This window comes from Lepidochelys kempii, chromosome 26, assembly GCF_965140265.1.
Source record: "Lepidochelys kempii isolate rLepKem1 chromosome 26, rLepKem1.hap2, whole genome shotgun sequence".
Classification (NCBI taxonomy): Eukaryota; Metazoa; Chordata; order Testudines; family Cheloniidae; genus Lepidochelys; species Lepidochelys kempii.
Window position 1 is genome coordinate 13,506,738 of NC_133281.1, and position 27,654 is coordinate 13,534,391.

At 50.3% G+C, this 27,654-nt stretch overlaps 2 protein-coding genes across 5 annotated transcripts in view; both read right to left on the minus strand.

The window, feature by feature from the left end:
• LOC140903513 (glycerol-3-phosphate acyltransferase 2, mitochondrial-like) overlaps nucleotides 1–27,654 on the minus strand; it is a 175,081-nt gene that overhangs the window by 136,885 nt on the left and 10,542 nt on the right. The gene's annotated exons all lie outside the window — the stretch shown is intronic.
• Nucleotides 20,239–24,263, minus strand: ADRA2B (adrenoceptor alpha 2B). Its single transcript, XM_073324815.1, has one exon. The coding sequence runs from the start codon at nucleotides 24,066–24,068 to the stop codon at nucleotides 22,764–22,766; it is 1,305 nt and encodes a 434-aa protein (XP_073180916.1). The 5' UTR covers nucleotides 24,069–24,263; the 3' UTR covers nucleotides 20,239–22,763.

The window sequence follows — 27,654 nt, forward strand, 5'->3', positions numbered from 1 at the left end:
TAGGAATGGAATCAGGAAGGCTAAATCACACCTGGAGTTGCAGCTAGCGAGGGATGTTCAGAGTAACAAGAAGGGTTTCTTCAGATATGTTGGCAATAAGAAGAAAGCCAAGGAAAGTGTGGGCCCCTTACTGAATGAGGGAGGCAACCTAGTGACAGAGGATGTGGAAAAAGCTAATGTACTCAATGCTTTTTTTGCCTGTCTTCACAAACAAGGTCAGCTCCCAGACTACTGCACTGGGCAGCACAGCATGGGGAGGAGGTGACCAGCCCTCTGTGGAGAAAGAAGTTGTTCGGGACTATTTAGAAAAGCTGGACGAGCACAAGTCCATGGGGCCGGATGCGTTGCATCCGAGAGTGCTAAAGGAGTTGGCGGATGTGATTGCAGAGCCATTGGCCATTATCTTTGAAAACTCATGGCAATCGGGGGAAGTCCTGGATGACTGGAAAAAGGCTAATGTAGTGCCCATCTTTAAAAAAGGGAAGAAGGAGGATCCTGGGAACTACAGGCCAGTCAGCCTCACCTCAGTCCCTGGAAAAATCATGGAGCAGGTCCTCAAGAAATCAATTCTGAAGCACTTGGAGGAGAGGAAAGTGATCAGGAACAGTCAGCATGGATTCACCAAGGGAAAGTCATGCCTGACTAATCTAATTGCCTTCTATGACGAGATAACTGGCTCTGAGGATGAAGGGAAAGCAGTGGCCGTGTTGTTCCTTGACGTTAGCAAAGCTTTTGACACTGTCTCCCACAGTATTCTTGCCAGCAAGTTAAAGAAGTATGGGCTGGATGAATGGACTATAAGGTGGATAGAAAGCTGGCTAGATCGTCGGGCTCAACTGGTAGTGATCCATGGCTCGATGTCTAGTTGGCAGCCGGTATCAAGTGGAGTGCCCCAAGGGTCGGTCCTGGGGACGGTTTTGTTCAATATCTTCATAAATGATCTGGAGGATGGTGTGGATTGCACCCTCAGCAAGTTTGCAGATGACACTAAACTGGGAGGAGAGGTAGATACGCTGGAGGGTAGGGATAGGATACAGAGGGACCTAGACAAATTGGAGGATTGGGCCAAAAGAAATCTGATGAGGTTCAACAAGGACAAGTGCAGAGTCCTGCACTTAGGACGGAAGAATCCAATGCACCGCTACAGACTAGGGACCGAATGGCTCGGCAGCAGTTCTGCAGAAAAGGACCTAGGAGTGACAGTGGACGAGAAGCTGGATATGAGTCAACAGTGTGCCCTTGTTGCCAAGAAGGCCAATGGCATTTTCGGATGTATAAGTAGGGGCAGCAGATCGAGGGATGTGATTGTTCCCCTCTATTTGACATTGGTGAGGCCTCATCTGGAGTACTGTCCAGTTTTGGGCCCCACACTACAAGAAGGATGTGGAAAAATTGGAGAGAGTCCAGCGGAGGGCAACAAAAATGATTAGGGGACTGGAACACATGAGTTATGAGGAGAGGCTGAGGGAACTGGGGATGTTTAGTCTACGGAAGAGAAGAATGAGGGGGGATTTGATAGCTGCTTTCAACTACCTGAAAGGGGGTTCCAAAGAGGAGGGCTCTAGACTGTTCTCAGTGGTAGCAGATGACAGAACAAGGAGTAATGGTCTCAAGTTGCAGTGGGGGAGGTTTAGGTTGGATATTAGGAAAAACTTTTTCACTAGGAGGGTGGTGAAACACTGGAATGCGTTACCTAGGGAGGTGGTGGAATCTCCTTCCTTTGAGGTTTTTAAGGTCAGGCTTGACAAAGCCCTGGCTGGGATGATTTAATTGGGGATCAGTCCTGCTTTGAGCAGGGGGTTGGACTAGATGACCTCCTGAGGTCCCTTCCAACCCTGATATTCTATATTGTATGATTCATTCATTCCCTACACACCCATCCATCTATCCATTCATCCCCCTACACACTCATCTATCTAAGCATCCATCCACCTACACACCCATTTATCCATCCATCCATCCCCTACAAACCCATCTACCTATCAACCCATCCATCCCCCTACACACCCATCTAGCTAATCTATCCATCCATCCATGCCCCTACACACTCATCTATCTATCCATCCATGCCCCCCACACCTTTCCAGCTTCCTATCTATCCATCCATCCCCATACACACCCATCTATCCATCCATCTACCTATCTATCCATCCATCCACCTACATACCCATCTATCCATCCATGCCCTTACACACCTTTCTATCTACCTGTCCATCTATCCATCCCCTTATGCACCCATCTATCTATCTGGACATTCACCTCCTGCCCCTCACACACACCTATCTACCCATTCATCCCCATACCTACCCTTCAAGCTAGCTATCAGGGTGTTGTATTGCCATCTTTGCCACTTCTTCCTTTCAAGGTCAAAATTTTGATGGGAGGAGGGCTTGAGGGTTTGATTTGTAATTTGGTTTAGATTTTATTAATTTTGTCTCTTATTTTTGGTCGGTTGGGGTTTAGCGGCAGAAGTGGGGTTAGTGCTAAGGTTTATGGAGAAAAGGGGCATCAGTGTTGGGGTTAGGGCAGAAAGGGAGTCAGTGTTAGGGTTTGGTGGCAGAAGCTGGGTCATTATTGGGGCATATTGGGTAGAAGGTGGATCAATGTGAGGGTTTGGGGTGGAGAGTGGGGGGTCAGTGTTGGAGCTTAAGGGCAGAAACGGGGGAGGGGTCCATGATGTGACTGTCATTCCTACAGCAGAAAGGCTCTTTCAAAGGGGAAGGGTTTGCAGAATCTCCTAAAGACACTCAGACTCTGGGTTGGCCTGATCCTTTCCAGATGCTTGTTCCGTAGCCGGATCCTCTCCACACAGGTGCTTTGCCCCCAGTTCTCACATGCTTGCTCCTGAGCTTTGGGATCTGCACCGTCCCAGAGAAGCGCAGCTGTTGGGCATCAAGCTGACGTCAGTGGGACGAACCTGACCTACGGCCTCTAGAATCCCCCAGTCCTCAGCGGAACAGACCCTGCACGTGCCAGGAGAACACCCCCTACAGAGGGAACAGAGGGCAGCATCTGCTGAGCCCAGAAAGGAAATGTCAGCCTATTCTGTTTTGTTTTTTTTAATTAGGGGATCAAATGAGCCCAATCACAGATGATGGGCGTACAAAGGAAAATAAACAAACATGTTTGTTCTCCACTCATCTGACTAGCAAACTCCTCCTCCACACCGCTCCCCTGTCAAGCTTCCCCGTTTCCGATTTCCTGGAGCTAGGAGCAACTGTGGTTCAGCGTATTAAAAGTAACAGACAGTGACAAAATAATCTATGTTAGAGAAAAGCCAGTGGGAGGGGGAGACTTCGACTGCCTCGATCTGCTGCTATGACCCCAAACGGGGCTTGGAAAGGAAAATAAACCAACTTTGGAGCATGGCATGCACATATCATTTGAAAAGCCTCCAGAACTTCCTATGCCCACCCTGAGTGCAATGTCAGAATCCAGGGCTGCAGAGGAGCGGTTCTGTCATTGGACACAGAACAATAATCTAGACCAATAATGCATCTAATTTGAGAGAGAGAGAATGGCCATACAGGGTCAGTCCAATGGTCCATCTAGCCCCGTATCCTGTCTTCCGACAGTTGCTGATGCTTCAGAGGGCATGAACAGGACAGGGCAATTATCGAGTGATCCATCCCTTGTCATCCAAACCAAGCTTCTGGCAGTCAAAGGTTTAGGGACACCCAGGGCATGGGGTTGCATCCCTGTGAATCTTGGCTAATAGCCATCAGTGGACCTATCTTCCATGAATGTATCTAATTCTTTTTTGAATCCAGTTATACTTTTGGCCTTCACAACATCCCCTGGCAATGAGTTCCACAGGTTGACTGTGCCTTGTGTGAAGAAGTACTTCCTTCTGTTTGTCTTAAACCTGCTGCCCATTAATTTCATTGTGTGACCCCTGGTTCTTGTGTTATGGGAAGGAGTAAATCACACCTCCTTTTTCCCTTTGTCCACACCAGGCATGATTTTATAGACCTCTCTCATGTCCCCCCTTAGTTGTCTCTTTTCTAAGGTGAACAGTCCCTGTCTTTTTCATCTCCTCTTGTATGGAATCTGTTCCAGACCCCTCATCATTTTTGTTGCCTTCTCTGTACTTTTTCCAATTCGAATATATCTTTTTTGAGACGGATCTCCCAGAACTGCATGCAGTATTCAAGGTGTGGGCGTAGCATAGATCTATATAGTGGCATTATGATATTTTCTGTCTTATTATGTATTCTTTTCCTAATGGTTCCTAACATTCTGTTCGCTTTTTTGACTGCTGCTGCACATTGAGTGGATATTTTCAGAAAACCATCCACGGTGACTCCAAGATCTCTTTCTTGAGTGGTAACAGCTAATTTAGACCCCACCATTTTATAGGTATACTTGAGATTATGTTTTCTAAGGTGCGTTACTTTGGATTTATCAACACTGAATTTAATATGCAATTATGTTGCCCAGTCACTCCCTTTCATGAGATCCCTTTGTAACTCTTCGCTGGCTGTTTTGGACTTGACAGTCTTGAGTAGTTTTGAATCATCTGCAAACTTTGTCACCTCACTACTGAAGTCAGGCCTGTAATTGTCAGAATCACCTCTGGAGCCTTTTTAAAAAATAAGCTTTATATTAGCTACCCTCCAGTCATCTGGTCCAGTTGCTGATTTTAAGTGATAGGTTACATACCACTGCTAGTAGTTCTGCAATTTCATATCTGAGTTCCTTCAGCACTCTTCGTGATTCTGGTCCTGGTGACTTATTACTGTTCAATTGATCAGTTTGTTCCAAAACCTCCTCTATTGACACCTCAATCTGAGACAGTTCCATAAATTTATCACCTAGCAAGAATGGCTCAGGTCTGGGAATCTCCCTCACATCCGCTGCAGTAAAGACCAATGCAAAGAATTCATTTAGCTTCTCCACAATGGCCTTGTCTTCCTTGAGTGCTCCTTTCGCACCTCGATCATCCAGTGGCCCCACTGATTGGTTGGCAGGCTTCGGCTTTTGATGTGTTTCAAAAAATTTGCTGTTAGTTTGTGTGTTGTTTGCTAGTTGCTCTTTAAATTCTTTTTTTTTTTTTTGGTTTGCCTAATTATACTTTTGCACTTGGCTTGCCAGAGTTTACGCTCCGTTCTATTATTCTCAGTAGGACGAACTTCCCGGTTTAAAGGATGCCTTTTTGCCACAGACAGCCTCGTTTACTCTGCTCTTTACCCACCATGCATATTTTTGGTCCTCTTACTATTTTGTTAATTGGAGGGTTACATTTAGTTTGAGCCTCTTGCGACATTCTATACCTTGGGGGAGCGCCCTGCAACCCCCATATTCCTCATTTACATATAATTGTAATCTTGCATATAAAGCATGCTGTGTGAGGTATCAGGGGAAAGGTTATGATCTGGTGAAAGTCACTGTTCTATCTAAATATGTATATCATTAGTGCATATGAAGTTATAAGATTGTGTTGTATGGTTGTCAGTAAAACATGCTGTAAATTTGGGAAGTACCCAGATACTAGCTCTCCAGAGACAATGACAAGGGTGGTAAACAACACTCAGGTGGGTGCTGAACAGACATCGCCAGCCATTGTCCAGCAGAGGAGTTACAATTCAATGACTCACTCACAGGAGACACACTGGGGTATTGCGTCACCTTGTGATTCAGCAACACCCACCAGACATGCCTGGACTTGTGTTCTCCAAGCACATGGGACTAATAGTATAAAACAGAACACAGGGGCCCCATGAGTCAACAGTATGCCCTTGTTGCCAAGAAGGCCAATGGCATTTTGGGATGTATATATAGGGGCATAGCCAGCAGATTGAGGGATGTGATTGTTCCCCTCTATTTGACATTGGTGAGGCCTCATCTGGAGTACTGTGTCCAGTTTTGGGCCCCACACTACAAGAAGGATGTGGAAACATTGGAAAGAGTCCAGCGGAGGGCAACAAAAATGATTAGGGGACTGGATCACATGACTTATGAGGAGAGGCTGAGGGAACTGGGATTGTTTAGTCTGCAGAAGAATGAGGGGGGATTTGATAGCTGCTTTCAACTACCTGAAAGGGGGTTCCAAAGAGGATGGCTCTAGACTGTTCTCAGTGGTAGCAGATGACAGAACAAGGAGTAATAGTCTCAAGTTGCAGTGGGGGAGGTTTAGGTTGGATATTAGGAAAAACTTTTTCACTAGGAGGGTGGTGAAACACTGGAATGTGTTACCTAGGGAGGTGGTGGAATCTCCTTCCTTAGATATTTTTAAGGTCAGGCTTGACAAAGCCCTGGCTGGGATGATTTAGTTGGAGATTGGTCCTGCTTTGAGCAGGGGGTTGGACTAGATGATCTCCTGAGGTCCCTTCCAACCCTGATATTCTATGATTCTGTGATTCATGCTTGGCCTTTCTCCTACCCCCACCTACGCTGCAAGCAACAAGGACACTGAGAAGACTGAAGACTCCAACAGAGGGGACTGGCCCAGGTTTCAAGTGTGAAACTTGTGTACTATGAACTGCAATATCCAGTGGGCTGAGAAAAACTGCTTAATCTAGATGTTCCCAGTCTAATAGGGTTGAGAGTTTAGACTGCATGCTTATATTTTCTTTTCTTTTGGTAACTAACTCTGCCTTTTTGCCTATCACTTATAATCACTTAAAATCTATCTTTTGTAGTCAATAAACTTCCTTTACTGTCTGTCGTTACCAGTGAGTTTGCCTGAAGTGTTTGGTAAATCTGCTCAGGTTTGCAAAGACTGGTCTACGTCCGCTTTCCATTGATGAAGTGGTGAACTAATTAATAAATTTGCACTGCTTGTCTTGAGCAGTGAAATACAGTATATTTTTAGGGTAGGATGCTGGGAGCTGGGGGGGATTTGGCTGGTGCCTTTCTCTGTGTGATTCATGAGTGGCCCTGGGAGCATTCATGCACTCTAGCTGGGTGTGGGGCTCCACATACGGTTGTGCTGAGTGATCACAGGGCCTGGAGGGGTTTGCTGCTTGTCACTAGCAAGGCATTGTGAGAGAGAGCCCAGGCTGCAGAGTGAAGGGGGCATGGTGGTACCCCAGTCCAAGGCTGCACCTTGGGGATCCCGTCACACCTTTATCACGGTGTTTTTAAATAGTTTCCATGAACTTAAAGGCATTTCACTCTTATGACTGTTCCTTTTAATTTCCATTTAACTAGCGTCCTCATTTTTCTGTAATTCCCCTTTTTGAAGTTAAACGCTACTGTGATGGGTTTCTTGGTATTTTCTCCCCTACAAGGATGTTAAATTTAATTACATTTTGGTCATTATTACTGAACAGTTCAGCTATATGCACCTCTTGGACCAGAACCTGTGCTCCACTTAGGACTAGATCAAGAATTGCCTCTCCCCTTGTGGGTACCAGGACTAGCTGCTCCAAGAAGCAGTCATTAAATTTATGGTGTCTAGAAATTTTATCTCTGCATCCCATCCTGAGGTGACATGTTCCCAGTCGATAAGGGGATACCTGAAATCCCCCATTTTCACTGGGTTTTGTTTTTGTAGCATCTCTAAGCTCCCTGAGCATTTCACAGTCACTGTCACCATCCCGGTCACGTGGTCAGTAGAATATTCCTACTGCTACTCTTACTATTCAAGCTTGGAATTTCTATCCATAGAGATTCTATGGTACAGTTTGATTCATTTAAATTTGTTACTATATGTGAGTCTATGCTTTCTTTCACATGTAATTGCCACTCCACCACCAACACGACCTACTCTGTCATTCCTATATATTTTGACCCCTGATCTCACCGTGCCCATTTCATTATCATCTTTCACCAAGTTTCTGTGATGCCTCTTATATCAATATCCTCAGTTAATACCACACACTCGAGTTCACCATTCAAAGCATTTTAGACTTCTAGAATTTGCATACGAGCACTTATAAATTTTGTCAACACTTAGTTGTCTGCCTTCATGTGATGTAACTGAATGGGACTCTTTTTCATTTGACTGTTTCTCTTCGGTTTCTAGCTGTACTTTATCAACGTCTATCCTCTCCTCTTTACGAGGATATAGAGAATCCCCGGTAATAGATCCTCCCCTAAGGGATGTCTCTATCCGAACCGTGTGCTCCTCCGCACCTGTCGGCTTTCCCCCAGCCCTTTGTTTAAAAATTCCTCTACAGCCCTTTTAATTTTACATGCCTGCAGTTTGGTTCAATTTTGCTTTAGGTGGAGCCCACCAGGTCCTTCTGGGGCACTCTGAAAAATGAGAACCCAAATCCTGAGCAAATTCCATGCACCCTGCATCCCACTTCTGCGTGCCATGCACAGCTGTTACTTTCACAGCCTAGCACTTCCACCTTCCATTGTCTACACAAAAGCAGCTGTCCCAGACTATAGCACACAAGTTCAAAGCCTCAGCAGATCAATACAAACCCATCACCTTCAGTGACACCTGTGTAGCCCACTTAGTGCTAAGAGTATGCGCACAGATGTCACTGGAGGCATAAGGGGGGAGACTACGTTTGCACAGAGGAGGCAAGGAGGTAATTTGGCCTGCAGAACCTCTGTTGTTGATGATGATGTGTGGGACAGAAAGAGCCTAGCTTGACTTTCAGCTCCCAGGGAGAGCTTGCGGGAAAAGCAATGGGAACAAATGCCTTTTTCCTTGCAAAGTGAACAACCCTGATACAGGATCCAGTGAGACTCGGAGTGTGGACCCTCATGTGGCTATTTGTATAAACCCACCTTGCCAGAGAAAGGCACACTTTAGTGTCATATCAATCTGAAACCTCACACATGGTTCAAGCATCACTTCCACCAGGTCATCACCGCCAACTTCAGTGCAGTGACTCCCAATTTACACCAGTGTACGTGGGAGGAGAATCAGGACTCTTAGTGCATCTCCAGTGACATGATGCAATAATGCCTGCTAATAATCTCCACTGGACACCCAATTGAAACAAATCCATTAGAAGGGAATAAAGGGCCGTATAGCCTGTTGGTGCAAACTGTCAGAGCTTTACTGAGTGCAGCTGACAAGACACCCATTTACACCAGCGAGGAAACTGGCCCAAAGTAATGAAACTCCAAGCACATTGCGGTAGTTTTTCACCAGTGTCACCTGGCCAACACAGGCTGGGAGAGCTCTGCGGCCAGCATGCTCAGTCCCTAAGGGCTCTGCTGGGACTCAGCAGACCTGCGTTCAATTCCCACCTCTGCCACAGACTCCCCATGTGACCTGGGGCCAGTCACTTACCCTATCTGGGTCTCAGTTCCCCATCTGTCACGTGGAGATGATAGAACTGTGCTCACTCACTAGGCTGTCCTGGAGGGCACATTCTTTAATGACCATGAGGTGTTCTGATACTAGACTGACAGGTCAAGGGCTCCACTGTGCCAGGCAACCTACAGAAAAACAAATTAACACTGAACTCAAATAGCCACTTGGGCACTAAAGTGCGTAATATAAGCAATACTTCTTTGCAGAGACCCTAGGCAAACACTGTCAAGATTAGGGCCCTGGCCAGCCAGGTTCCTTGCATTAGGGCAGGAGTGACTTCCTTCCTAGTCTTGGTTTCTCCCAGAACTGGCCCCTAGTAGACACAGCCAGCCCTTTTTATCTGGCCTGCTGAGCCTTTATTGGCTTCCACCCGCTTCCGGCTCTTCTAGGCACTGAAGAACCAACTCTCACTGGTCCTGCTAGCAGCTGATCATGGGAGGCTTCTCTAGGCAATCTCCAGAAGGTCCAAACTGGCTGCTCTTGCCTTCCAGCAGGACACCTTCTTAGGAAGGGTTGCACCAAGGAGGCAGGGCCTCGAGCAGGGGCAGCAAACACTTGGTACAGTCCGTCACAGTTTCAGGGAAACTGCACCTGTATTCCACCTACATGGTTCACCAAGGCCACCCATTCTAGCTTCCCGGCTCCCAGCAGTCACCCATCTTAGGTGGCAACCCATGTCTCTCTCCCTCCTGCCCGGAGCTTTTTACGGATTCCCAGTTCCCAGCCTTACAGTGTGATATCCCCAGGAAGCCAGACTGGCTGAACAGGCCGGTGTCTGCACGTTGCTTACTCTCTGAAGGCTATGAACAGCGTAATTACCAGCAGTCAGAAGTTTCCAAGCAGCTCTTTCTAAGCAAGCCCCTTTATTCTTAAGGTAAAAGCATGACAGAGAAAACTCATTGAAACAATCAAAGAACCTACACGCCTGCTAGACAGCTCAGGTCAATCCCCAGTTCCATCCTCAGGCTCTGGTAGGTATCAGCCTTTCAGAACCCATGACTGGGTTTTCCCCGTGGTTACATGTTCGTAACTCTCAGATTCCTGGGCAGATCAGTCGCTTCTCTATACAGCTCGGGTCTTTGATCTCCAGTCTCTGGCAACAGGTGATCAGCAGACATTCACCCTCTCCTCAGGGAAGAGCGTAACCAAAGGTGGGGAATGTGCATTAACCTCTCCCTAGGTATTCCTCAGGAAAGCCGCTTCCCATTTATTGTTCCAAAAGTCCATTCTTGTCTGGCACATTTGCAATATAGTCCTTTGAACTCCCAGGTCTCCCTTCTGTCACCACCTCCCCCCACCCCCAGAGAGGCGACATACAATCCCGATCCATAATGCATAAACCCTGAATTTAATACAATGGCCCCCAAAGATACTTACATTTAATTCAGTAAAGTCTCCCAAGGATCTGGCAGGATGTTGCCATATCTATCAGACACCCCATCACATGAGGGTAGGTAGAAATGTGGGGGAACTATAGGAGACCCCCAGGACTTTCTGGGGGACGTTATGTCCCCAGAGACCTCTTTACATTGTCTGCTTATGTGAACCATGCCTGGAGAGAATTCCACTGAATGCATCCGATGAAGTGAGCTGTAGCTCATGAAAGCTTATGCTCAAATAAATTGGTTAGTCTCTAAGATGCCACAAGTACTCCTTTTCTTTTTGCGAATACAGACTAACATGGCTGCTACTCTGAAACTGTAGTGTAGTCACTTCTCACCTCATAGTTATCAGGGTGGAGCAATTTGCCAATTTCCTCTGTCTTTATTTTTAAACAGATTTCAAAACTTACCAGAACTATGAAACTCTTCCTTCCTATGTCAGAGGCAAACGGAGAGATGGTATCTAGCCCGGGGTGAAAGTAATTTAAGGGACTTAGTGGTACCCAGGGTGGCCGGGGTCCTGAGCAACCAGAAGGGGTGGGGCCTTAGGAAGAAGGGCTGAGGCTAGGGCCAGACTCCCCCAGCCAGCCCTTCAGCACTGCCCGGCCAGCGCTGATTTAAAGGGCCTGGGGCTCCCGGCTGCCACTACCGCTACCGCTACCCCTGCTGCCGGGAGCCCTGGGCCCTTTTAAATTGCCAGGACCCCGGGGAAGCTGCCCCTTTTAGCCACCCCCAACAGCGGCCCTGCCGGTACAGTTGGCTGTGTACCAGCTCTTATCGGTACGCCGTATCATACCGGCTTACTTTCACCTCTGTGTCTAGCTGGTGTAAATGGGAGTAAATGGTGTAAATGGCAGCACCACTGGAGTCCATGGGGCCAGATCCTCAGAGGTGTAAATCAGCAGAGTCAATGGTTGGGTGTACCAGCTGGGGAGCTGGCCCCTTCCCGGGGCTGTGTTCATCCACGTGAGATGATCAGCGAGTACTTCAGAGCCTCCTTAAATCAGTGCCCGGGAACGCTGACGCTGAGTTAGGGACACTCTGAAATACTACATCTGATCGACTTTAACGCTGATGAAAGTTGCTGTATTGACAGCCCTCGAGAGCGGAGTCCACCTGTTATCGGGTGCAGCCCTGGCAGCAGCAAAGCGTGAGTTCCCTGCACTGCCCAGAAAAGTCTGTCCTGAAAGGACCCTCGGTGGTGCTCTATAAGAGCGGCCCTACTGGGTCAGACCAAAGCTCCATTTAGCCCAGTGTCCTGTCTGCCCACAGTGGCCAATGTCAAGTGACCCAGAGGGAATGAACAGAACAGGAAATCATAGAATCATAGAATCATAGAATATCAGGGTTGGAAGGGACCTCAGGAGGTCATATAGTCCAACCCCCTGCTCAAGTGATCCATCCCCTGTCGCCCATTCCCAGCTTCTGGCAAACAGAGGCTAGGGACACCATCCCTGCCCATCCTGGCTAATAGCCATTGATGGACCTATCCGCCATAAACTTATCTAGTTCTTTTTTTGAACCCTGTTAATGTCTTGGCCTTCACAACACCCTCTGGCAAGGAGTTCCACAGGTTGACTGTGCGTTGTGTGAAAAAATACTTCCTTTTGTTTGTTTTAAACCTGCTGCCTATTAATTTCATTTGGTGACCCCCTAGTTCCTGTGTTATGAGAAGGAGTAAATAACACTTCCTTATTTACTTTCTCCACACCAGTCATGATTTTATAGACCTCTATCAATTCCCCCTTAGTTGTCTCTTTCCCAAGCTGAAAGTCCCTGTCTTATTAATCTCTTCTCATATGGCAGCTGTTCCATACCCCTAATCATTTTTGTTGCCCTTTTCTGAACCTTTTCCAAGTCCAATATATCTCCTTTGAGAGGGGGTGACCAACCTGCACACAGTATTCCAGATGTGGGCGTACCATGGCTTTATAGAGAGGCAATATGATATTTTCTGTCTTCTTATCTATCCCTTTCTCAATGATTCCCAACATTCTGTTTGCTTTTTTGACGGCCACTGCACACTGAGTGGATGTTTTCAGAGAACTATCCACAGTGACTCCAAGATCTCTTTCTTGAATGGTAACAGCTAATCTAGACCTCATCATGGGGGAGGGATAGCTCAGTGGTTTGAGCTTTGGCCTGCTAAACCCCGGGTTGTAAGTTCAATCCTTGAGGAGGTCATTTAGGGATATGGGGTAAAAATTGGGGATTGGTCCTGCTTTGAGCAGGGCGTTGGACTAGATGACCTCCTGAGGTCCCTTCCAACCCTGATATTCTATGATTTGATATCATAGAATCATAGAATATCAGGGTTGGAAGGGACCCCAGAAGGTCATCTAGTCCAACCCCCTGCTCAAAGCAGGACCAATTCCCAGTTAAATCATCCCAGCCAGGGCTTTGTCAAGCCTGACCTTAAAAACCTCTAAGGAAGGAGATTCTACCACCTCCCTAGGTAACGCATTCCAGTGTTTCACCACCCTCTAAGTGAAAAAGTTTTTCCTAATATCCAATCTAAACCTCCCCCACTGCAACTTGAGACCATTACTCCTCGTTCTGTCATCTGCTACCATTGAGAACAGTCTAGAGCCATCCTCTTTGGAACCCCCTTTCAGGTAGTTGAAAGCAGCTATCAAATCCCCCCTCATTCTTCTCTTCTGCAGGCTAAACAATCCCAGCTCCCTCAGCCTCTCCTCATAACTCATGTGTTCCAGTCCCCTAATCATTTTTGTTGCCCTTCGCTGGACTCTCTCCAATTTATCCACATCCTTCTTGAAGTGTGGGGCCCAAAACTGGACACAGTACTCCAGATGAGGCCTCACCAATGTCGAATAGAGGGGAACGATCACGTCCCTCGATCTGCTCGCTATGCCCCTACTTATACATCCCAAAATGCCATTGGCCTTCTTGGCAACAAGGGCACACTGCTGACTCATATCCAGCTTCTCGTCCACTGTCACCCCTAGGTCCTTTTCCGCAGAACTGCTGCCTAGCCATTCGGTCCCTAGTCTGTAGCTGTGCATTGGGTTCTTCCGTCCTAAATATGTATAGTTGGGATTATGTTTTCCAATGTGCATGACTTTGTATTTATCAATATTGAATTTTATCTGCCATTTTGTTGCCCAGTCACCCAGTTTTGCTCCGGGGCTGCCCCAAAGGGGCCAAATCCTGCCACTTGTGCTGTGGAAGCCAGCAACCTAGGAACCGGAGACCAAGGCTACTGTCTTTGGTCATTGCGCACTGGGGGCAGCTTAAAAACATAGGCCAAACTTGGCAAAAGCGAAGGGCTACAGTCAGGCACCTAATTTCCCCGAGGTGCTGCACCCTCACAACTCCCCAGGAGTATCATTGGTCCCTGATCAACCATGGGACTGAGTTTCAGGAAAGCTGAGCGTCAACGTCTCCGCTTAAAGGGGGGTTAGCACTCAGGCCCTCTGCAAAGCAGGTCCCGGGTCTCTGATGGGAGTTGACTGACCTGGAGCCATTGCAGACCATCACGTACATTCAAAGATGGCGAGCCTTTAAAATGATCAACAACATGGAAGTAGAGCCGGGCAAAAAGGGGATTCCCATCCCACGGGGAATTTGGCCATTTTGAAATTCGTTTCAGTTCCGATTTGGAACAAAAACTCATACTTTCTCACGGAACAGAAATTCGGGAAAAAATATGATTTGTATCCACAGACTCATGTTGTTTTCATACTATGGAAACGTATTTCGTATAAAACATTATAAATGTAAGATCATAGCCAATATGTGCTACATATGCTACAGTAGTAAAATTCATATTTTAATATGGCAGAAAAGACTAAATAACATGAATCAAAATGATAAAGTCGAAAGGAACTATTTTGACATTGTCAAAACGAGGCGAGAAAGTCGCTTTGCCATAAAAAAATTTTTGTCGAAATTCACACGCGATGAAACTGCATTTTCTGGATGCAAAACTCTTCGACTGAAATTTTTTTCCTGACCAGCACTACTAGAAAGAAAGAAAGAAAGTGTAGACATACCAGCTAGGAGCCAATAACTGCAAAGTTAGATATACTAGCTCCGCTCAGGCCCCTCACAGCTCTGCTGTTGCTCGCCAAGCCACGTAGGGTCCCCGCCCCAAACATGAAGCTGCATCTCTCACATCCAGACCATCTGCTCCCTGCCAGATGTTAGCACTAGGAGATTTTTCTCAGGGTCTCTGGAATCCTTTTGCTCCCTGAGCTCTGACCTTCCAGCTGGCAGTGTCCCTCGACAGGCTGTCCCTCACGCTGCCCAGAGTGTCTTAGCAGCAGGCTGTCCGCCGGTGCAGGCAGGGATAACGGGCCTTCAGCCTACTAGACAAACTCTACCAGGAGGAGGGCCAGGCTGGAGAAAAGAGTTCGGATCCAGCGGCCCAGTGCCACCTCCAACTCCGTCATTTTGTTTTCCCCACAAGGAAGTTGAGTCCTGTTGGAGCTGTTTCCCCTTAATCTCCTTCCCTTTGTGTTTCTAGCAGGTCCTGCCTGGACATGTCTCCTCTGCTAAAGCCACCATCCAGATCCCTGAGTAGGACTTTGGATCAACTAGAGGAGAAGCGCCAGGCCCAGGTGTTATGACTGCTAGGATGGGGATTTGGGAGTCTAACCAGTGCTGTGTGGACAAGATCAATAAATGTCACAGGGGTCTGTGATTATTTGCCCTGTGCCCCAGTCAATGGAAGATTCTCGTTGGCTTCAGATCAGAACCTCACTGTTGGCTTGAGCTTAAGGGGCCTCGCTTAAGGAGCTCTGGTCCATTGCCTCCCAGCTGAGCACCAATCAAGCCATAAAGGGAAAGAACAAAGCAGGGGAAGGTCCCCTTCACCATGGATCAGACAAACAGGGAACCATCCGATTCCAGGTTACTATCTACCCGGATCCATAGATTGTGGCCTACCAAGCCACAATTCACAAGCAAAACAATAGAAGAAATAAATTTTCATGCTTCAGGGCATGAGCCAACCTCTAACTAATAGAGGGTCAGGAAGAATCTTCCCCGGGGGGCAGGTTGTCCCATCAGTGCAGGGGCTCTTGTACCTTCCTCTGAAGCAGCTGGTACTGGGCACTGTTAGAGACAGGACTAGATGGATTTGCGATCCCTAGGGCTGGGCTCACTCAGCGGGAAGGAACATTGGCCTGGAATCCTGCAGAAGGAACTGAAGTTTCCCCAGGCCCCATGGGACTCAGCCTCCCCCTTCTTCCCCTGCCAGAGAACCATGGGGACTGACGCTCCCCAGTGTGACACGGCCACCCTGGAAACAGCACTGGGCATAAACCATGACTTCCTCTAATGCACTTACCCACCTCTGGGTCCCCAGTGCCTGGGGTCACCCCAGGCCTTTCACAAGGGGAGAGGATCATGGGAGAAAGGATAGATGCAGAGACTGTCTGCAGAGAGACTACCAGGTGGGTAAGAGGCCAGGGCCGATGGCAGCCGTGCCCCTTACCCCCTTGGGTCACCTGGGTCACTTGTTTTCTTTCCTCTGAAACACCCTCCAGCTGATTAGTGTCACCCTGACCCAGAGTCCCTGGCCCCAAGCATCAGTTCCCAGGGGCTGGATCCCTGGCCTGGGATAGGAGGCTATGGGTCTAGGAGCCGAGTGCGTGGTCCCGGGGGGAGAAAGAGAGACAAAGACATGCAAGAGAGGGGGAAAGTGGGAGTCAAGAGACACCGATGAAGAGAGGGAGACGGAGAAGGGGAGAAGGAGGTGCAAATGGAGAGGGAACTGCAGACACTTAAATCTCCATCTCCCAGTCATCGGAGGCCTGGTTATCGGGAAGCCCTTAATAACGTCTGCAAATAACAGCGGCATCCCGGCGCCGACGGCGAGGGGAGAGAGGCAGGGCCGCGCCGGTGCTTCGGAGGCTCAACTCAGGTCTGTGGGAACCCGGCTCTGCCTGCTCTGGAAAACGGAGCAAACCCTGCAAAGTGTGTGGGAAGCTGCTGGAGGCTGGGAGCAGCAATTCCCAGGGCGCCTCCCTGCTGAAGGAGCGTTCTGCCTGCCAGGCTCCAGGAGTTAACTCCTCTGTGCCGGGGCCCCTCCTAGGAAAGCTGCAACTGGGACCAGCTCCCTAGAGCAGGCGACGGGATGGGTGCAAGTCTGCAGAGCTGTCATTTGCAGAGTATCCTTTGGGTTGACTCTGTGACCTTCGCCCCATCCCAGCTAGGTCAGTTTTTGCTAGGCTAATTGCCAGGTGGAGCGGCCACCCCCGCACCTGAGTGGGCAGGGCCTTCGGTGGCTTTCCTGGGCTCCGCCCACTAATCCCAGTCATCCAACTAGCTGGCGTCTTTCCAAGCACTGAATTCTCCCAGGGCAATGTTGCATGCCAGGGGATGGAGTTCACATCCTCATTAGAGCAAACTGGAAAGGGTTTCAAACGCAAGGAAACACCTTCCGATGGCGCGTTGGCACCGTTGGGAACGAAATGGTCTGTTTCCGCTTGAACCAAGTGGGAACATTTTGGGATTTTCCCACACTTTCCCTCTTTTGACCTTGGGGAAAGGAAAAATGAAAAACCCCAGGCCCCTCTGCGAGTAGCAAAAACTGGAAAATTCCAAACTGTACCAACATGTTGCACATCGTCCCCAAAGGCAGTTTTCATCTAAAAAACTTGCGCCCTGTCCTGGTGATGATGTATGTGCATGTGACAGGCTCTGGGCGAATTTGACCTCCGGTAAGGCCATCTCGATGGGTGGTCAGGAATTTGTGGACCTAAGGGTTTTTCGTTCCCATCCCCCAGAACAGCACACAGGTTGTGGCATTCAGGTGGGAACAGGGGAGACCCTGGTGTGAGCCCTGGCTCCCAAACTATTTGGGCTGCAAATCTCTCCCTTTGGAGCTGTTCCTCTTTGTATAAATAATTACATAGTCATTGGGGCAGAGAGCAACTGATTCCATAGCCCAGGGGTTGCGGCAGGAGACCAGCGGGAGTCCCAGGTTCAAGTCCCTGCCGTGAACCTGGCTATTCTGGGATGGATCTCTCTCTCCTGTCCAGATCTAGTTATTACATGACAACCATAGCGCAAGCCTTGACAGCATGCAGAGGCTATGCATCGAGTGAAGCTCCATTGACTTTACTGGAGCTAATTCTAATTTGCTATTTAAATTAGAGGAAAATCAGGCCCAGGATAAATAAGACTCCAGGACCCAGGAGGAAAGTACCAGCCAGGGACAGTGTGGCGAGAGCCAAAGAGAAGGGAGGGCTGGACGCAGGAGAGCTAGAGGGCTCGCGATGGTCCAAGTCCGGAGCCTGTGGAAGGCAGGAGCGGGCAGCCGAGGGTGCTCGGTGGATGAGGACCAGGGACTGTTCAATAGCTGGGTGATAGAAGGTGCAGAAGGCACCCGGAGCAGGATGGGAGGCACAATGACGACCGCACAGGCCCACTCACGGTCTGTTACCTTGTCAGTGAGGACGTCTTCACAGCGGCTGGGAGCGCGGAAGACAAATACGCGCTCGCTCTGCTCAGCCTAGCACCGTGAAAATAGTGTGGCTCCAGCGGCCCAGGCTATGGTGTGGGCTGCCCGCCCCAGTACACACCGCGTGACCCCCTGGGCACGTACTTAGACAACTAGCCCGTGACACCATGGCCACGCTGCTAGCACGGCGCTGTCTCCCTGTGCCGGGAAACATGCTGTTGTTAGACATACCCTGTGTCCCACCACCATAAAACACAATACGGCCGCATTCAGAACCGGACCAGCAATGACTTCAGCAGCAAAGGGGCACGCACAGGACATAGGGACGGGAGGCAGTGCTGGCTAATGCATAGGGACTTAGAGCATCAGATTTGTTCCAGGATGTGCCACTGATCTCGGGCAAATCACTCCACTTCTCTGTGGTGGCATTTCTCCTCCCCTGGCATTTCCCCTCCATCCAGTTTAGACTGGAAGCTCTTCCGGGCAGGGGCTATCTTCCAGTCTGTGTGAACACAGCACATAGAGGGGCTAACCAGGCTGGAGCCTCTGGGTCCTACTACAACTAGGTCAGGCGTACGTGGCATTAGGTTCTGATCCTGTAGTCTATGGGTCTGTGTGCAGGACCAAGGGCTGAGACATGGGCCAGGTGGCTCCTTGGAGGGGATTTTTTTTTATTTTTTATTTTTTCCATGCGATGCCATAAATAACTTTATCTTGACCTTCCAAAAAACATTTTGTTCTCTTCCTTGCCGTGAACATTCTTCTCGTCCGGCCCTGCCGCCCGCTTCCCTTGTTGGGTCGCAGAGTCGTTTATCAAGCAGCCAAAATGTGTTGGTGGAGACTTTCAATAAATAAACCAGCCCCGGGAAAAGGCTCACACGCGTGGTGCAAGGGGGGAAGGCTTGGGGTTTATAGCCAATCACTGACCCGGAGCCTCCGAATCATTTATGGTGGGAACTCAGGAGCATTTCTAGACTGTATGTAGCTGGATTAGGAACAGAGTCGGTTCACTAGAGATGTCGTTTGAGTTAATTTGACTTCTACTTTTATTTAAAAAGAACCCAGGGTTGCTTCTGTGCTCACAGCTCCAATTTGACACCCCTGTCCCTCAGCTGATTTCTATGGAGGCGCTTTAGATTTGCAGGGGTGTTAGGGGTGCAGGGGAGAGTTTGGGTCACTCTTAGGAGCGCAGGAAAATGCGGCCCTCCGAGGAGACCCCCCCGCCAAGAGAGATCCAAGCCCAGCTCTGGCTAAGAGGTTCACTTGGCCTCTTGCTCCAGTCCTGCGGCCCCAAGGGTAGGATTTGCTGGAGAATTGTTTCCTTCCCAGCTCCGGCTGCCAGAGCAGAGAAAGTGAGTCACCAGCTCTGCCTGAAGGCTCCAGAATGCACTGCTAGGGGGCAGGACTGGATCTCCCTGCTGCCAGCACAGAACACATGACCACAGAGCCCCTCTCCCATCTGGGATCTAGCCAGACCCTCTCCTGCCAAGCCCGGGGAAAGCGTGTGAACTCCCCAGTGCTGGCAAGGGTGGTGGGGAGCTAGAATCCCCACCGGTTCCTCCTGTAGGCCTATCACTGAGCCCCCTGTTGATGGCCCTAGATGGCACTGATGCGAAGGGTAGAGTCCTGGCAGCCCGTGAAGCCCCTGCCACGTCCCTCAAGCTGACCTAGGCTCGAATGCCCCAGCTGAGAGGGTGAAGTCAAGGGCAAAACAGGGTCAGGATTTCACCCCCTTAACTGCACATCCTTAAAGGCCTGTGTCCTAGCCTCCACAATGTGTCTGGTTTTGAGAAGCAGCATGGAACTGTGCCCAGGGCTGGAAGCCAGGACTGTTCTAAAATATCTGCTGTAGTTCAATCACAAGTCATGGGGCTCAATACAGGCAGCCCTGGGCGAGAGCATCTGGCCTGGGCTATGAGGGAGATCAGAGTGGCTGATCATAATCATCCCTCCTCCTGACCCTATGAATCTATGAATTTATCCCCACCTCTGCTGCTGACTCACTGGGGGACCTTGGGCAAGTCACACTGTCTCTTTGTGACTCAGTTTCCCCAGTGGCAGAATGGGGCTCATGATACCTAATTATGCCCCGTGCCCCCTTTCGCCATCATTGCTAAACAGTCAATGGTTGGAGAGTGCTAAGCATTATTATGGCAGTGCACACACTCGCTTATTACAAAATATCTTTTATTGTTAAAATATCTCAAGACTTTTCATCAACATCATTCCGCACACACAACAGTGGGAAAAAACACAACTCCTGCTGCTCACAGGGGATATGGTTATGGGGCACAGAGATTAACAGAAGCTCCAAACAGAGCCCGCTCCCATCATGACCCACCCCATGTTGCAATGCCACACGCAGCCAGAGGCAAAACACAGGAAGCCCAAGTGGCATGAGACATCCCACCTCCCCTGCAGGTGACAGGTTCGGAGACAGCAAACCTGCTCCTCGCTTCCACCGGATGTTATATGTTCTCCTCCACTCTCTTCCCTTTATGGGCTCAGGGGCAAAAATCCACCCCTGTTATTTTTCCTCTCTCCGCAGACTGCTTGGAAAGGACGGGAAGCTGCATTTGGATGTGGAGTCCATAAGTGGTAACACGATACTTTAAAATCAGCACTGACTAATCTTAATTTCAATAACCAATTGGAGCCAGAACAGTCCACACTGAAAGAGCACCAGACTGGGAGTCAGGAGTCCTGGGTTCTTTTCCCAGGGCACAGGACTGGGAGTCAGGACACTTGCATTCTTTTCTCACCTCTGACACCCACTTGATGTCTGAACCATAGGCAAGTTACTTCCGCCCCTGGGAATCAGCTTTGCCCCCTGAAAAATGAGGATCATTGTTACTTACTCAGGCTTGTAAAGTGCTTAGAGTTCTGCGGATTTAAAAAGTGTCAACTCTTACTGGTTCTGGATCCCACTTTTGCAGAGTTCCAGGCAGCTGACTTTGTACCCAGAGTTTGTATGGGTGACATAGAGATCCAGGAAAGGAGATCCCATCCTTGCTGTGAGAGGGTGGTATGATCTTATTAAACACAGGTGTAAGGGGGAAATAACACAAAGATCCCACAACGGCCAAGGAGTGAGAACCAGACAGATGTCTCCCGCTCACAGCTCCCGTTCTGATGTGCAAAATTAGGCTATTGTGTCATTTTTAAAAGAACGATTCAGGCTTAGAAACACTGTATCACGGCTACTAACACATCCTTGATTAACCACCTTCTCTTTCCCACTTGCATTCATACCATAGATGCTTTGATTTAATGCTTTTGTTCCTTGCAAACGGATACTATTTGCTTTGGAGAGCTTTGTTCCTTGCAAACAGATACTGTATGCGTTTGGGGAGGAGGGGACAAACATCGGAGAGACAAACTGCTGAAGGAGCTACAGATCCCAGAGGTAATGTCAGAAGCTATCAAGCAAAATAGAGTCCTAGAAGACTCGGCATCCTGCAGAATGGAGCAGATTCTGTTTGTTTCCAGGATCTGTGAGCGACTTTGACCACATGCTTTGTTCTGAATTCCACAGAAAAGTGACACAGACTCGGGTAGATTCAGAGAAGAGGGACATACATTGTATGGGCTAAGCAAAAAAAAAAAGAAGAAAAAAAGAAAGAATTCTTCTTTTCGTAAGAAAAAAGGAACCAAAGGAAGGAAAATCCTCATGCCCAAACCCTCCTCTCAGTCCCAAGTGTGTCAATCCAAAAAAACCCCTTGTGTCCATACCATCTTGTCCCTCCCCAAGTCTCCCCCACCCCGCTAGCGGCTCCACCAGTGGGAGCCCTGGTGTAGACAAGGCCACCACTGGCCTTTTAACCCCATTCTCAGGGGAGGTCATGCTGACATGGTGTTAAAAGCACAGGCTGTCATGGGAGCCTTGTCCACACTAGGGCCCACACAGTGGGAACTGTCACCCAGAAATCCTAGGGCATGGGTTCTCAATCTGGGGGTCACAACCAACCCACCAAACCCATGCTGCTAAATGGGAGAGACATGTCTGAGTTAGATCCCAGCTCCATCAGAGAAAGGTTCCATGGGAGGGTCCCAGTATGAACCCTGGCCCTGTGTTTTAGCAAGAATTACCCCAGTGAAGCCGAGAGCAGAATCTGGCCCAGGCAGACTGAAACCTTCACTGCATTAAACCTCCATAATCACATGAGCTCCATACAAGTATGTTTGCGACCCACCACTCAGCTGGCATAAAGGGGCGCAGTGCAGCTGTGACCAACATCAAATTTGGCCCTTGCCTTCCTGAGCAGAGAGAAAGTGTGGCCTGGGGCAGATTTCTTTTTGAGCCTCACCACACCAACAGAGACGGAAAGAAGGAAGAGAGACTGGCGGGAGACTCTCTTGTGGTTACCTGGAAGGCAGGTCACACACACTTTCCTCTGCAGAGTTGGTGGGAAGAGAGCTTTTCTCATCCCACCCATATGAATGTCATGCACATTAAAGGATCCCCAGCTCGGTAGAAAATACATTAGCAAATGGTCCTGGGTTTTAACTCATTTGCAGAAAATATATATATAGAGAGATATGAAAAGGCTGATCCAAAACAGTCTTTAAAATGCACTTTTGTATCCACCGCCCATCCCCACTCTTTGCAAACACAAAAGCCGATGAATAAATAGACGTGTTTTAAATAGCGTCAGTGGAACGTTGCCACTATTTCAACCCCCTGGCCCCCACACCTCAACCTACAGTCTCCCACCTCCCCTCTGCTCTCTCACCAGGCAGTCTGAGTCCCCTGCCTGCAGAGGATCTTGCGGAAGGCCTTGCGGAAGTCCTGGTTGAAGATGGTGTAGATCACAGGGTTCAAGGAGCTGTTGCAGTAGCCAATCCAGAAGAAGAACTGGAACACGCTGTTGGGGACCTTGCAGAGTTCTGGGCAGATGGCCCCCAGGCTATAGAGAAAGAAGAAAGGGAACCAGCAGAGGACAAAGACCCCGATTACCACGGCGAGGACGAAGGTGAACCTCTTCTCCCGGTTGAGGTGGGTCTTCCTCTTCCAAGGGTTGGCGCTTAGGGTCTTCACCCTCCTCACCAGCACCACCTCCCCCTTGGCAGTGGCCAGGGTCTCCATGCCCTTGGCAGAGCTCTGGGGGTGCCCATTGCGCTGCTTGAGGCTGCAGTGCAGGGAGCGCTCCACCGGGCTGGAACCAGAAGACTCTTTCTTCTCCGGTTGCGGCGGGCAAGAGCCGGTGGCAGGTGGCGGCGGCTGCTCCTCCAGGCTCAGGAGAGATGTCCTGTGGGCAGGGAGCGTAGGGGTCACTGGCTGATCACTATCCTCAATGGGCTCCTGATGCCCATTGGGTTCCCTTGCGCCCAGCTGCTGGGGAGAGGTCTCAGAGGTCGGGCTGGTGATTTTCCTAGATGTCCCCTTCTCCTTGGCCTTGGGCTTCTTGCCCCTGGAGCCTTGCTGGGTCCGGTGCTTGGCTATAAGGTAAATCCGCAGGTAGACCAGGATCATGATGACGCAGGGGGCGAAGAAGGAGCCAATGCTGGAGGAGAGGATGTACCACGCCTCCTCGTTGAGTTTGCACTGCGGCCTGCCGGCCTGGCTGTCCTTCTTGTTCCCCTTGTAGATGAGGGGGGGCAGGGAGATGAAGGCTGCGATCATCCACACGATGAGGATGATGCACTTGATCCTCCTGGGGGTCCTCTTGGAGTTGTACTCGATGGCCTGGCTGACGGACCAGTACCGGTCCAGGCTGATGGCGCAGAGGTGCACGATGGAGGAGGTGCAGAAGAGAACGTCCAAGGCCAGGTAGATCTCGCACCAGGTCTTCCGGAAGTGCCAGTAGCCCATCAGCTCGTTGGCCAGGGAAAAGGGGATGATGAGGGTGGCCACCAGGATGTCGGCCGCCGCCAGGGACACCAGGAAGAGGTTCTGGGGGGCTCGGAGGGACCGGCTGGTGAGCACAGCGATGATCACCAGCACGTTGCCGAAGATGGTGAAGAGGATGAGGAAGGTGATGATGGCGGCGATGGCCGCGGTGGCTTGGACCGAGTAACCCTCGGGGCTGTCCATGGCTTGGGCGCCCCCCCCTCAATGAGGCTGCCGGGGGGGCGGCGGGGGGGGCTTCTAAAGAGCAGATCCAGGAGGGGTGGGGAGCGCCCCGCCTGCCCCGCGCTCGGGGCTCGCTGGCAGCCTCGGCTCCCGGCGCTCAGAAGCCCCCATCGGGGCCCGGGCGCCTCCGCGGGGGAGCCCCCAGGCTGCGCGCTCCCTGGCCGGCTGCGCTCCCCGGGGCGCAAGAAGTTTCCCCAACAAGTCTCGCCCGGAGCCCGCCGGCCCCTGCGCCTGCCGGGGCTGCGGGACGAGCCGGCAGCCGCCTGCGCCGCTTTTGAAGGCAGCCGCGGCAGGGGCTGGGTGGTCGCGCCCCCATCCCCGGCGTGTGATGTCAGGCAGCTCCGCGCCATCCCCTTGGCCGGCACCGGGAGCGGGGCGGGGAGGGAGGAGACAAGGGCTGGGGCGGGCAGGGAGGGAGGCAAGCAGCCGCCGCTTTGCAAAGCAGCCGGGTCCACCCGCCCGGTTGCAAGTCGCTGCCCCGGCCGCCGCCAGCCCCCGGCGGCGCCGCAAGGGGCTCCGCGGGGATCCTCCCGTTTCCAGGCACGGCCCGGCCCAAGTCCCCCTTTAGCCCCCCGCTAGGGCTCAGGCTCAGAGACCGGGAGGGGTCGGGGCAGGGAAAGAGGGGCCCCGCTGCAAAGTTTGAGGACAAGCCGGCCAAGCGTGTTTGAGCCATAGGAGGGTTAAAGCCCCCACCCCGGGTGGCCCCCGGGGAACTTTCCTCTGCCTCAGTTTCCCCCACCCCTCGCCCTTGAAACTCAATCGCCTTGGAAAGGAAGGTGCCAGGATAGTAAAGGCTGCAAGTTAAGGTTAAGTTAAGTTAAGGTTAGTTAAGGTTGCAAACATGGCCTGTTACGAGGCTGATTCAACCCCCCCTGCCCTTGTAGCTCAAGAACAAACTCTTGATGCTTTCACGTTTAAAATTAAGGCCCAGAGTCTCCGAGGCCCCTGCTCCACTGAGTGGCAAGAGAAAAGAGAAAGCAGCTGTAGCTCCTCAGCTGTGGATTCCCTCCCAAGCTGGCAAAGAGACAACAGAGACACCTCCAAAGCTACCCCTTCCCCAGGCAGCCCCGAGCATAGGGACCCATGAGGGGCACGCTGCACTCCAGCCATCTCCAGCCGGCGTAAATAGAGCAGCTCTTTGGTGACCCTAAATGATGCCAGCGCCAGGGCCGGGTTAGAACCAGCTCTGCTTTGCCTGCACTTGGCAGCTGCCCCCAGCCCCCAGCCCCAGTTCTCACGGTGAATGGAAACATTTTCCAGACGCCATGACTGAATTCAGTACTTTTTGAGAGTAAACATCTTTACGATGGCTCCTTCTCAAAACGCTAGCCAAGCATCCCGTATTTCCTGCAGCCCCTCCCTTTGCCAACGAAATCACATTACCCCACCCCATCGGAAGTCCCCACGTCACTTTTTGACATTGGTGCCCGCAAGAGGCATTGCTTAAGGGCAGGAATAAGACAGCGTTATGGAAACTGCCTTGATTGGAGAGCCAAACACGATTATCTCTCAAAAAGAAAAGGAGGACTTGTGGCACCTTAGAGACTAACCAATTTATTTGAGCATGAGCAGCTCACGAAAGCTTATGCTCAAATAAATTGGTTAGTCTCTAAGGTGCCACAAGTCCTCCTTTTCTTTTTGCGAATAGACTAGCACGGCTGTTACTCTGAAACCTGATTATCTCTCAGTGATGCTGATGGAGAGTGAAAGCCCAGTGGCAGGGATTATTTCAAACTCCAGGATCTGGCAAAATGTCCCCTCTCCCTCCTATCTAACACAACCCCTCCCCACCCCCCATCCTAGTATCCGAGCACCTCCAAATTAGCGGATAAATGTCTTTATCCTCACACATCCCCGTGGGGCAGGGCAGTGCTCTGATCCCCATGTACAGTCAGGGAACTGAGACCCAGAGTGGCTAAGGGACATGCCCAGAGATGCTTGCTGCAGAGCTGAGAATTGAATGCAAGCCTCCCTTGGTATAGGCTGGTGCCTTAAGCCTGGACCATTCATCCTCTCCTGTGAGATTAACTGTTTTAAGGGCATCCTCATTTGTGCACAATGAGCCAACTCCTCTGCTGGTGTACGTGGGTGTAGCTCCAGTGAAGTACGGGGCACATGGGTAATTCACCACTTGAACAATTTACCCAGGGTCATGGTGGATTCTCCATCACTGGCAGCATTTCAATCAAGATCTGCTCTAGTTCAAACAGGAATTAATTTAGGGAAGTCTCCTGGCCTGTGCTATGCAGGAGGTCAGACTAGATGGTCAGAATGGTCTGTTCTGGCCTTGGAACCTACGAAGCTGGGGGTGGGGGGGTGTCATGGTATATTTCAGAGGAAATCCCATATTAAAGTACTGACTGCACATCACCACTACCTCTTAATGCAAGAGCCCACTATGGCCTTTCAAAGCCCGGAACAATTAGATACCGATTTGCTTCCCGGATAAGGTGAAATTCTCCCTTGGGCAGTGGGACGAGCACATGGCCCATGCGTGGCTTAGGTCTGTTAAACGGTACTTAAGTGGTTCATGGCCTTGTGCTGGGTCTCTGCCCTGGGACATTACAGAGACAGTACCATAGAATCATAGAATCTCAGGGTTGGAAGGGACTTCAGGAGGTCATCTAGTCCAACCCCCTGCTCAAAGCAGGACCAATCCCCAACTAAATCATCCCAGCCAGGGCTTTGTCAAGCCTGACCTTAAAAACTTCTAAGGAAGGAGATTCCACCACCTCCCTAGGTAATCCATTCCAGTGCTTCACCACCCTCCTAGTGAAATAGTGTTTCCTAATATCCAACCTAGACCTACCCCACTGCAACTTGAGACCATTGCTCCTCGTTCTGTAGCAGGAATTGAACTGAACCCATAAAGATCTTTTCAGTGTTTTATTCACATTTTTCCCTGAGAGAATTCACTCCGATTTTAAAAGCCGTTGTGACCCTCCAGTCTGACCCCTGCGATAACGGAGGTTTTGTAGGACATCACGAATCCAGGGTCGCCCCCTACATCTCTTTCCCCGCTGCCATATGGCACTGGACAGCTCTTAGACCAGCTGTTTGGTCTGGACACCTTTCCACTCTCAGACTGGGCTTTGCCTGCCACCCTGACACAGTCCATTCATCACAGGCTTCCAGCAGTTTAGTCAGAGGTTAATTTCCCTCCCCCACTTCTTTCCTATGGCCCTTTCCAGCTCAGCTTGGAGCAGCTTTCCTGAAAGCCTCACCCAGCGCCTTTCATTGCAATGCCGCTGGACACAGAACGTGAAAGGACCACACTGTGTGAGCCGGAGCTGTGGGAAGAGCTGGGGTGGGAGCGCCCTCTGCTGCACCAGGAATTGCTTAGAGCTCTCCAGGAATGGATCCTTTTCCAGGCCCTTGGTGCAGCCACTGGAAGAGAGCTGGAGCACTTTCTTGCAGCCCCCGGGCTGCAGTGACACCAGGGCTGGGAGCAGGGCAGGATGCTATTCACTGCAGGGGAAAGTCCCTGTGTGACCATTCTAATGCACCTGCTTAAATGTTTTCGTTCTCCATGCCCCCGAAAAGTGGA

What these genes read in the sequence shown, in the direction of transcription:
- ADRA2B (XM_073324815.1), bottom strand. Translation starts at nt 24,068, where the DNA reads ATGGACAGCCCCGAGGGTTACTCGGTCCAAGCCACCGCGGCCATCGCC.